Source organism: Neophocaena asiaeorientalis, unplaced genomic scaffold (assembly GCF_003031525.2).
Source record: "Neophocaena asiaeorientalis asiaeorientalis breed wild unplaced genomic scaffold, Neophocaena_asiaeorientalis_V1.1 scaffold212, whole genome shotgun sequence".
Taxonomy (NCBI): domain Eukaryota; kingdom Metazoa; phylum Chordata; class Mammalia; order Artiodactyla; family Phocoenidae; genus Neophocaena; species Neophocaena asiaeorientalis.
This window is the reverse complement of record NW_020174046.1, coordinates 2,309,597-2,322,012: the sequence shown is the minus strand read 5'-3', so window position 1 is coordinate 2,322,012 and position 12,416 is coordinate 2,309,597. Positions and strand designations below refer to the sequence as shown.

Below are 12,416 nucleotides of genomic sequence, written 5' to 3'. Positions count from 1 at the left end.
CTCTCAACCACTGCACCACCAGGGAAGCCCTTTCCCTACGTTTTAACAGAAACACAACCCTACCCCCTACACACACACTCACATACACACACACATTAAAACCGAAATGGAGGAACACAATATTATTCTGCAATCTTACTTTTAAAAAAATTTATCAAGATAGTATGAATGTTCTTTAAAGTTAGTACATATAGATCTACTTTATTCTACCTATGCATCTTGAAGTCTTTCTTAAATCTAGCAATCTAAAGGAAACCATAAACAAGACAAAAAGATAACCCTCACAATGGGAGACAATATTTGCAAATGAAACAACAGACAAATGATTGATCTCCAAAATATACAAACAGCTCACAGAGCTCAATATCAAAAAAACAAACAATCCAGTTAAAAAACGGGCAGAAGACCTAAGGATACATTTCACCAAGGAAGACATACAGATGGCCAAAAGGCACATGAAAAGATGCTCAACGTCACTAATTATTAGAGAAATGCAAATCAAAACTACAACGAGGTATCACCTCACGCTGGTCAGAATGGCCATCATCAAAAAATCTAGAAACAGCCCTCTTGGTGCTGCTTGTGTGCTCGTTCGGTGCGGACCTGGTACCTCTTTTGGGAAGCTCCAGCAGCGGAGGAGGCTCCGGCGCTCGCCGTGGCCGATGAAAAGTCCAAGGAAGGAGTCAAGACTGAGAACAACGATCGTATTAATTTGAAGGTGACGGGGCAGGATGGTTCCGTGGTGCAGTTGAAGATTAAGAGGCATACACCACTTAGTAAACTAATGAAAGCCTATTGTGAATGACAGGGTTTGTCAATGAGTCAGATCAGATTCCAATTTCACGGGCAGCCAATCAATGAAACAGACACACCTGCAGCTGGAAATGGAGGCTGAAGATACAACTGATGTGCTCCAGCAGCAGACAGGAGGTGTCTACTAAAAAGGGAACCTGCTACTTTACTCCAGAGTTCTGTTCCTCCAGACCAAGAAGACATTCTCAATTAGAAAACAGCAATTTGGTTCCACCACATCCTGGCTACTACAGTATAGTTTCTCTATTCTTTCATTTTTCTCCTTCCCCATTCCTTTATTTTTATACATAAAGTAACTGGTATATGTGCACAAGCATATTGCTTTTTTTTTTAACTAAATGGCCAACGGTATGTTTTGATTGACATCAAATGGAGATGGAATGGGGAAAAATACTGGTTCTGTGAAGATACCCCCTTTTCTCCATTAGTGGCATGCTCATCCGCTCTTATCTTTTTTTTTTTAAAATTATTTAATTATTTATTTTTGGCTGCATTGGGTTTTCATTGCTGTGCGTGGGCTTTCTCTAGTTGCGGAGAGTGGGGGCTACTCTTCATTGCAGTGCGTGCGCTTCTCATTGTGGTGGCTTCTCGTTGCAGAGCACAGGCTCTAGAGCACAGGCTCAGTAGTTTTGGCACATGGGCTCAGTAGTTGTGGCTCACGGGGTCTAGAGAGCAGGCTCAGTAGTTGTGGCGCACGGGCTTGGTAGCTCCACAGCATGTGGGATCTTCCCAGACCGGGGCTCGAACCCGTGTCCTCTGCATTGGCAGGTGGATTTTTTTTTTTTAATTAAAAAATTTTTTTTTATTTTTTATAATTTTTAAAAAATTTTTATTTTATTTTATTTTATTTTTTTTAGGCAGGTGGATTCTTAACCACTGCACCACCAGGGAAGCCCTGCTCTTATCTTTATATTCCAGTAAGATATTTTGCTCTCACTGTTTAACAAAAAAAGAACATAAAAATTCTTGCATACGTTGTTCAATTGGAGAATTTTAATGTTTTTCATTTATCATTGTAAAACCAAGGACAATTTTACAACTTTTTTGTACGTAGCTGTTACATGCAGGGCAATCTGTCTTTAAGTAGGGATAAATTACTCTAAAATAAATGAATCCTAGATAGTTTTCCCTTCAAGTCAAGCATCTGTTTGTTTAAATAAACTTCTTGTTTTTTTAAAAAAAATCTAGAAACAATAATTACTTTCAGCACAGCACAGGGAGATCGGCTCGGTGCTTTATGATGACCTAGAGGGGTGGGATAGAGAAGATGGGAGGGAGGCTCAAGAGGGAGGGGATATGGGGACGTGTATGCATGTGGCTGATTTGCTTTGTTGTGCAACAGAAACTAACACAGAACTGTGAAGCAATTGTACTCCAATAAAGATCTATTAAAAAAAAATCTAGGGCTTCCCTGGTGGCGCAGTGGTTGAGAGTCCGCCTGCCGATGCAGGGGACACGAGTTGGCGCCCTGGTCTGGAAAGATCCCACATGCCACAGAGCAGCTACGCCCGTGAGCCATGGCCGCTGAGCCTGTGCGTCCAGAGCCTGTGCTGCGCAACTTGAGAGGGCACAACAGTGAGAGGCCTGCACACCCCACAAAAAAAAAAAAAAAAAAAAAAAAATCTAGCAATCTAAACTTTTGTAACAAATTACCTGGATTGCATTAAGTGCATCCTAAGTACAAAATTCCAGGCAACTCAATCCATTTGGTCACTTGAGATTGTGCATGTCCTTTTCTAAATAAGTTTTCTAAAATTAAGTTAGCTATAACAGATAAATCTGTAACTGCTTACACTAGAGGACAAGGCCTTTGTGAAAAAGGGTGTATACCCTAAGAGGGCAAGACCATGCTGCCTTTGTTTATCAGTGGTTGAATATAGTGGGAGTTTGATAAATATTTACTGAATGACTAGAAAGAGAAAGAGCAGAATCTGGAGTAAGGAGGTGAAGGAAGACCAATTCTTGTTGCTAGTAATGTGGCATAATTTACGATTTAGCCTAGATTTTCTACTGTTTAATAAACTCCACATCGACACTCTTAACTAACTTGGTGGTTTCTTGAGAATTAGGTGGGCATATACATACGCACAAAAAAGGAAGCCAATTAACTTTCTTCTCTTTTACACTGGGCCAACTAATGAAGCAATGCTCTGAAGACACTGGACATCAAGCATTGAAGGACAGTGACCCCTGAGACACGGGAAACAAAGTGAGCCCAGCCCCACAACTGCTCCAGTTTACTGCATGGAGAGAGTTTCCAGGCCATGGTGCAGGGAGGGAGAATCAAGGCAGAGCCTGCCAAACTCCTTGAATTAAGGAGTGCTGCTAGAAGAAGAACTTAAGGTGGCTACAGTTCACATGGCAGAGTGCTGAATAAAAGAGCTGCACAGAGAAAAAACACTAAAATTTGAGTATTCACATGGGCACTGAACAGTGCATGTGTGTAAAGAAGCTACGAGAGACTGAGACAGAACCACTGAAAAGATTAGGAGGAACAATCTCTGAAGATCACACAGGCCAGGAATTGTACTGTTCCCACCAGCCAAAGTAAGAAACCTACTAATTCACAGGACATGGGGTATAGTAACTAAAAGACTTTGGTCTCAGCAGCAGGGAAAACAATTAGCCTTAAGATGAACACTTCTTTGTTTATAAAAGCAAGACTCGAAAGGACAAAACGTTTTCCAAGAAATTTAATCATGTCTGAGAAAAAAGCTTATAAAAACTTATAGGCATGCAAAGAAGCAGGACAATATGCTATATATGAGATAAATCAATATAATTGAAACCAATCAAGAAATGACACAATAACAGAATTACTAGATAAGGATAACAAAACAGTTATTGAAACTGTATTTCATATGCTCAAGAAAATAAAGTTTGAAAAGGTTGAATAGAAACCTGGAAGATACAAAAGAGATCCAAATTGAACTTCTAGAAATATAATATCTGAGATGAAAAACACAGTGTACTGGATTAACAGCAGATTACATATTGGAGAAGAAAAACTTGGTGGAATTGAAGACTTAGTAAGAGAAACTATTCAAAAGGCTGCAAAAATTGAACAGAACATTGTTTGTTCTATTGTAGGACAACTTCAAGCAGCCAAATATATGTGTAATGGAGTCTCCAAAGGGATGAGAGAGGGTAGGACAGAAAAAACATTTGAAGAAAGAATGGCTGAAACATTTCCAAATTTGATGATCTTACAGAGAAAAGAAGTTTGACAAATCTCAAGCACAAGAAACATGAAGAAAACAACAGCAAGCCACATCTTAATCAAATTGCTTAAAGCTAGTGAAAAAAAGGAAATCTTAAAGTAGCTAGAAAAATAAGACACATTACCTAGAGAGGAACAAAGGTACAGATGACAGCATATATCTTGGTAAAAACAATGTAAACTAGACGAGAGTGGAGCAACATCTTTCAAGTACTGAAAAAGAGAGAGAGAGGGAAAAAAAGTCAACCTTGAATTCTTTACCTAGGAAAAATATCTCTCAAAAACAAAGATGAAAACAAACAAACAAACAAAACAAAGATGAACTCAGAAATTCTTAGGTGTGTACTCAAAAAAAAATTAAAATAGGTAGTTAAGTATAGGGTGGTTGTCCTCAAACATTCATAGCAGCACTATTCACAGCGAAAAGATGGAAATGACCCAAATGGCCATCAAGGGATGAACGGATAAACAAAATGTGATATATCTGGAAATCTGCTACAAGAGTAGACTTCAGGTGCTTGAGATTATACTACATATATCTTTAACTTATCACTATCCAGTTTCATGTCATATTTTACTACCTCATGTATAGTATTATACATTATACATAGTATTATACAGTATTATGTATAGTACATTATAGTGAGATGCTCACACCACACACACACACACACACACACACACACACACACACACACACACAAGGTAAGTATGTGAAGAGATAGGTATGTTAATTAGCTTGACTGTCGTAATCATTATATATATATATCATCATGTTGTACACCTTAAACATATACAATTTTTATTAAAAATAATTAAAAAGTAAAATGAAAAAAGCAAAAATAAAAATTCAAGTTGCAAAACAAACAAAAACTCCCAAAGGTGAAGGCCACAAAACTTAAGAAAAGACAGGTAACTTCAACTTCATCAAAATTAAAAACTTTTGTGATTGAATGAACTAACAAGAAAGTAAAAGACAGCTCACAGAACGAGAGAAAATATCTGAAAATCATATAGCTAAAAGGATTTAATATCCAGAATATATAATGAACTCTTATGACTCAACAACAAAAAGACAAACAACTCAATTTAAAAATGGGCAAAGAACTTCAGCAGACATTTCTCCAAAGAAGATATACAAATGGCCAATAAGACCACAAAACAATGCTTAACATCATTAGTTATAAGGTTAATGCAAATAGAAATCACTACAAGACACCACTACACACCCACTAGGATGGCTAGAATTTAGAAAAACACACAAAAAAAGAAAAATGAGCATTGGTGAGGATGTGAGAAATTGGAACCCTGGACATTGCTGACGGGAATGTAAAATGGTGCAGTTGCTGTGAAAAAGTTTCGTGGTTCCTCAAAAAGTTAAACAGAATTATTGTGTGATTCAACAATTCCACTACTTAGGTATACACTCATAAGAACTGTAAACACATGTTCAAACAAACAAAAAAATTGTACATGAATGCTCATAGTAGCACTATGTACAGTAACCAAATGATGGAAACAATAAATGTCCATTAACTGATTAACAAAATGTGATATATTTGTACAATGGAATATTATTCAGTCATAAAAAGGGATAAAGTACTGACAGATGGTGCAACATGAATGAACCTTGAAAACATTACACTAAATGAGAGAAGCCAGACACAAAAGGTCACATATTGTATGATTCCATTTATATGAAGTATGTAGAACAGGCAAATCCATAGAGACAGAAAGCACATTAGTGGTTTCCAGGGGCTGGAGGGAGAGGAGACTGGGGAGTGAGTGCTTAGTGTGTACAGGGTTTCCTTCTGGGTGATGGGAATGTTCTCTAACTAAATAGTGATGATGGTTGTACATTACAAACACAACAAAAGCCACTGAATTGTACAATTTAAAATGGTTAAAATGGTGAATTTTACTCCAATAAAAAAGAGTGAACCCTTCCAGTCTATTTGGCCATAGTAGCATAACAAGAGAAATATGTTTTAATCTTTACTTTTGTTAAGAATAGATAGAAATGTAAAAAAAAAAAAAAAGAGAAAAAAACCAAACAACAAAACAACAAAAAGGTAAAATAACTTTTTGTAACATACGGAAGTGAAAAGAACTCATCACCAGCAGACCTGCTCTATAAGTATTGTTAAAAGAAGTAGATGAATCAGAAGCAATGTGATGCCAGGTAGAAATCTGGATTTACACAAAGGAATAAAGAACACAGGTCATGGTAACTATTTGGTTAAATGTAATACATTTTCTTCATATTATTATACTTCTTTAAAAGATAAAGTAAAAATGATAGCAATTTAATGTGAGGCTTATACATGTATAAATAGAATATGTGTCAATGGGCGCACAAAGGCTGGGTGGTGATAAGTTAAAGATGTATATAGTATAATCTCAAGCAACCACTATAATAACAAAGAGCTACTGCCAATCAGCCAACAATGAGATAAAGTGAGATAAAGTGATAAAAAATATTCAGTTAATCCAAAAGAGGGCAAGGAAATAAAAGGGAGGGGGGGAAGGATAGCTAGGACAAATAAAAAACAAATAGCAAGATAACAGACTTAAAAATAACCATAACAATAAACACATTAAATGTAAATGTTCTCCAAACTCCAGTTAAAAGTTGTATTTTGTCAGACTAGATAAAAAAGCAAGATACAATTATATATGTTGCCTATAAGACAACTGTAAGACATAAACAAGTTAAAAGTTAAAGGATGGAAAAACACATACCCTGTTAACACTAGTCAAAAGATGTGAAACTTTAAAATAAAAACTAAAAAATAACACCACTAAGAGAAATTAAAGAAGATCTAAATAAACGGAAAGATATAATGGGTTCATGGTCATAATATTCATATTATTAAGATGCCAATTTTCCTCATTTCGTCCACAGACTCAATGCAATCCCAGTCAAAATCACAGAGAGCTTTTTTTTTTTTGTAAAAATGATTATAGAATTCATATGGAAATGAAAAGGACACAGAATAGCCAAAAAGCTTTGAACCTGAACAGAGTTGGAGGACCAGTGCCACCTAATTTCAAGACATTATAAAGCTACAGTAATCAAGATGGTGTGGTACTGTCATAAAGAAAGACAAAGAGATAATTGGAACAGACAGAGAGAGTCCAGAAACAGACTCACACAGATTTTTAAACTGATTTTCAACAAGGGTCTTTTTTCAACAAATGGTATTAGAACAATTTGGTTTTAATATGCAAATAAATGAAGTTCAATCTATATCTTACACACTTTACAAACGTTAAAAATGGATCACAGGGCTTCCCTGGTGGCACAGTGGCTGAGAGTCTGCCTGCCGATGCAGGGGACACGGGTTCGTGCCCCAGTCCGGGAAGATCCCACATGCCACGGAGCGGCTGGGCCCATGAGCCATGGCCGCTGAGCCTGCGCGTCCGGAGCCTGTGCTCCGCAACGGGAGAGGTCACAACAGTGAGAGGCCCGCGTACCGCAAAAAAAAAAAAAGGAAAACACATATAAAAACACTGTGACCCTGAGTTAGGTAAAGATATTTTAGATATAACACCCAAAACATAGTCCAAAAAAGAATGAACTGAAAGGATGGACAAGATAAAAACTTCTGCTCTTCAAAAAACACTGTAAAGAAATGGGAAGACAGGCCATGGAGGGGGAGAAAATATTTGCAAATCATATAGCTGATAAGAGACTTGTATCTAGAATATACAAATAATTCTCAAAACTCAATAATAAGAAAACAATCTGATATAATGAGCAAAAAATTTGAACACTTCTCCCAATAAGAAACAACAAAGGGCAAAGAAGCACATGAAAAGATGTTCAACAATTATGAATCATTAGGGAAATGCAAATTAAAACTACAATGAGATACCACTATACACCCATTAGAATGGCTGAACTTAAAAAAGACTGACCATATCAAGTCTTTGCAAGGATGTAGAGGAACTAGAACTTTCATAGGCTGTTGGTGGAAAGAGTAAATAATATGAACATTTGGAAAACAGTTTGGCAGTTTCTTAAAACATTAGATACCTACTATATGATCCAGCTATTTCACTCCCAGGTATTTACCCCAGAGAAACAGAAGCATATGTTTATATAAAGACCTGTACATGGATGTTCATATCAGCTTTATTTATAATAGATAAAAACTGGAAATAACCCAAAATATCTACCAACAGGTGAATGGATGAACAGTTGTTGTAAATTCATACAATGGAATGTTACTCAGCAATGAAAAGGAATGAACTATGGACAAATCTTGAAATAATTATGCAGAATGAAAGAAGACTTAAAAAAAGTAGTGTGTGCGTGTGTGTGTGTGTATATGTATGTACATAACGTATATATTGATTCCATTTATATAAAAGTCTAAGAAATGCAAACTAATCTACAGTGACAGAATGCAAATCAGTGGTTGCTTGGGGACAAAGTTGTGGGTAGAGAGGGCTGGTAGAGAGAGATTCCTAAGGGGCTCTTTGGCGGTGACGCATGTGTTCATTATCTTCATTTTGGTGATGGTTTCATGCTTATACGTGTTGAAAGTTATATTGTACAGCTTAAATTTGTGCAATTTAGTTTATATCAATTATGACTCAATAAAGCTGCTATAAAAGGAGTATTTGTTTTCATTTTGAATATTTTTTAGCACTTTGATTTTGGCAATTCATTTATGTATAATCTCAGACATATTTTGAATAGCATATAAATTATTGTTAATTCTAATATCAGTCATTTGAGTTTCATCTCCATATTATTCTCAAAAACTCCAAGCTAGTTTAAATATATAATCTGCTCAAAAAAATAGATTCTGAAAAACTTTCCTTCTCTGTTTTTTTTACCATCTATCATGAATAGTCTATTGGTATAGAAGCAATCTAATAGTACTATCTTTCAGCTAATTAGTTTATGTCATTGTTTTTCAATTTAAGCAAGCAATTTTTGTGAGGCAGACAAAAGTAAAATCCATGGAATATTTCAAATTATAACGCTTTTTTTTTCAATCTCAAGGGAAAAATTATATGCTACAGTCAGCACAGACCTTGTAATTTAGGGTACTGATTCTCCATATGTCTTACGAAAAAATTTCAAACACACACAAAAGTACAGAACGGAATAATGAATCTATATGTACCTGTCACCAAGCTTCAATCATTATCAACATTTTGAGATTCTTGTTTTATCTACTGAGCTCCCCTCACCTTTTTATGGAACATTTTAAAGCAAATTCCAGGTATCATACCATTTCATATCACAGATATTTCAATATTTACATCTTTTTCTAATATGCCAACAGCTTTCTAAAAAATTGCCTCACACAAAGTTAATTATATTTCATTAACAGAACACTTAATTTAATTTCTTATGCTTCTTCCCTACAATTTGTATAGGGGTGTGTCCCATTTAGAAATTCTTGTTTCATTAACTGAAGTGCTCAGGAAGATGGTTTTTAAGAAAAGCAATATAAAGACATATGTATAAGTTTATAGGAATGTTAATATTTTTAAGAGAAATATTTTTGATAGGTTATTCTGAAATTAAAACAAACAGGAGGGATCTAGAACATATTAACAAACAGAGGTTCATTTGTTTCTTTAGTAATTCACTTATTTATATATCCTTCCATGGTTCCACCCAGTTCCAAGCCAGTAGTGGAGCTGGCTTGTAGCAGTTTGTGAGAGATGGCTGGTAAAGTTTTTGGAATTTTGTGAGCTGGTTGTTAAACATCACTATTATTAAAAATTATTTAGATTTTTAATAAAACAAATTTTATTAAAAAACCCCCAATACTCAAAAACTCAACAATTTAAATTTTACTATTATCTATGCTCTTCAGTTTACATGTCTATTGTACAATATCTGCGTGGTGGAAACATCATGTTTGCTACTGAGCATCTTTTCTCTACTCCGTGTTTAGTAATGTTATGTTGGAGGCCTGAAGTTAGTCATGGTAGGAATATTTATGCCACAGATATAAGCAAATGCTACAAATTAGAACCATCCCTCACACCCCTGCCTGGACAGCTTGTTGTTAACAGTGGCCAGCACCACACTGCTTCCACCTTGAGCATTAACTCTGAGTCAGGTACTGGAGTCACATGATATATTTCTTGTCTTTTGAAATTTGAGCATAATGATCCTTCTAATGTTACAGTATTAAAAGCATATTAAATAGAAGGCACCAAATAGACAAATGTGAATAGGTCTGTAGGAAAACAAATGCAGAATACATGGTATGTATTAATAATTTTTAATATATGCCTTTAAAGTTCCTTTATTATAAGATCCAAAATATTAACATAGAGAAACTTGTTATGCTGAAGCTCAGGAAATAAAGAACCCTAGGGAGGTAGCATCTTTGGTTTGAATTGTTTCATTACTTGAATTTTAGAAGCATATAAAGTGCAATTAGATAGTGATTAAATAAGAAGATTGGAAATACTATATAAAATGTATATATATTCTTTAAATGATACAACAGAACGCTAAGAAAAATAATTATGAATCTGATTTTTAAAGAATAAGTATAATTTGGGAACTATCATATACCAAAGACTGTGAGAGCTTAAGTGTATACCAAGTCAAGTGTGTTTAATAGATAAGTGATTTTTTATCAAAGAAGGCAAAAAGAAATCTATTTTAAAAACGAGGTTTTAGTTAAAAACTTAAAGTGCTACCAAAATTTGCCAAACTTGTTTTGCCAGTTGATATTTGCAGAAATCAAAGCTTTGTCTGTCTAGTCTGCATTTATATTTAGTCTGGGCATTTAATCTCTCTTTTGATCTTAGGTTTTGCCATACACTTTAAGTTGTTTTATAAGGCTTTACCATTAAGTTAGTTTCATAGCTTATAAAATCATCTTATACTAGCGAACAGCTTATTTTAAAACTGCTCAGAAAATACATAAAGGAGTAACAAGGAATTAAAATGAACACTGTGGTTCTTTATATGTGTTTCTTTTATTTAGGTTATTTACCTCTTGTGAAAGCTGTGTTACTTGGTTCCTTTGATGTTCCAGGTCTTTTAGAACCATCGAGTTTTGTTTTTCTAACTGAAGCACTCTTCTTGCCAAATGGACACTAGGAGAATGGAATAAGAAAATTAATGCTTACAAATGAGGAATACTATCTCAAATACTCAAAATGTGTTTGTGTGCTTGAAAACTAACCATTTCCTAATAATACTTAAATATTAACAGGAAAAATATGGAGTCGAATAATATTTTCAGGTGTCAACAGTGGAAGACGAATATCCCAACAACTCAAAATTTGAAAGTAACATTAAAAATCTGCATAATAATGTAACTGTGATATATTGATTATCACAGTAATAGTTTCTAGCCCTTGCTATAAAAGTGGAAAGTTACATTATGATACTTGCTTGAAAAGACCGCAAGAAAGCAATTCACAGCTTTTCTTCATTTTTATAAAAATTTACCATTTACAAAAAAAAAAAAAAATTTACCATTTACAAACAAATAAGGCAATTAGTTGAAACAGTAATAACCTTGTACTTTGAAAAGCATCAGTGTTTTCCTCAGACAACATAATGCATTTTATAATACAAAACACAACTGAATAGATTTTCTATTGAAAAAAGAGATGGAAAAGATGTCTGAAAAGTGGAGACAGATGTCTAACAGTAAAGGCAACAATTCTGTATTAAAAGAAACCACTAAAAGATCACACTGTGATCATCACAAGATGATCACAACTTATTGTACTGAGTGTAATCTTTAGTATTTTAAATCACATTAAATGTAAAATGTCCCAATTCTACTTTTAAGACATAATTAAGAAAAAAAGGTTTAGCTATAAGAATCATAAAATCATCCCTACTAACCACTGAGGCATAATTCTTTAAAAAATCTGCTAATAATGCTGAGAACAGATGTTGCTCCAAAGCCCCTCTCTGTAATTCCAGAAACTTAAAAATTTAATATTTATCACATTTTCATATTCTATGTGACTTAACCCATTAATCTCTGAATTGCAAAATCTGTAGAAACTGAGAAGACAGATGTTTTACAATGACAAGAAGTAAAATATTTTTGTTCTAAAAGAAATTATAGGACAGAAATAATTCCATTGTATTTCAAATATTTCCTAACATCAGATAAAGGAATTCATACAAAACTCTGAAAAAAAATGCTAAATGTCACCCTATACATCTATTTCTAAGAACTTGTTATTCCAAATGAAAAAGATGAGTTCTTTTGTTATACAGTGAATTGGGTATCTTATTTAGATATGCTCATATCTAAATTCCTATCCTTTCAACTGGCATAAGATTTTGCCTTAATAATCAGTTGGAGTCAGAGATGGAAAAGACACAGTCCCGTTTTCTGTCAGTCATTTTTTTTTTTTTTTTTTTTTT

General features: G+C 34.5%; 2 protein-coding genes across 5 annotated transcripts in view; one reads left to right on the top strand and one right to left on the bottom strand.

Annotated features, from left to right (window-relative positions):
• The window catches only part of LOC112405514 (small ubiquitin-related modifier 2-like), a 3,897-nt gene extending 2,711 nt beyond the window's left edge, over positions 1–1,186 (top strand). The window contains exons 3-4 of the mRNA XM_024753946.1: positions 560–801; positions 869–1,186. Coding sequence (XP_024609714.1) covers positions 560–801; positions 869–941 — 315 coding nt within the window. The 3' untranslated portion in view covers positions 942–1,186. The remainder of the gene's footprint in view (positions 1–559; positions 802–868) is intronic.
• The window catches only part of PIBF1 (progesterone immunomodulatory binding factor 1), a 201,140-nt gene that overhangs the window by 53,868 nt on the left and 134,856 nt on the right, over positions 1–12,416 (bottom strand). For all 4 annotated transcript variants that reach the window (XR_003004349.1, XR_003004348.1, XM_024753941.1 and 1 more), the window contains exon 14: positions 11,017–11,119. Coding sequence is in view for 2 of the 4 variants with exons in the window: in XM_024753941.1 (XP_024609709.1) it covers positions 11,017–11,119 (103 nt within the window). In the remaining 2 variants the exon portion in view is untranslated. The remainder of the gene's footprint in view (positions 1–11,016; positions 11,120–12,416) is intronic.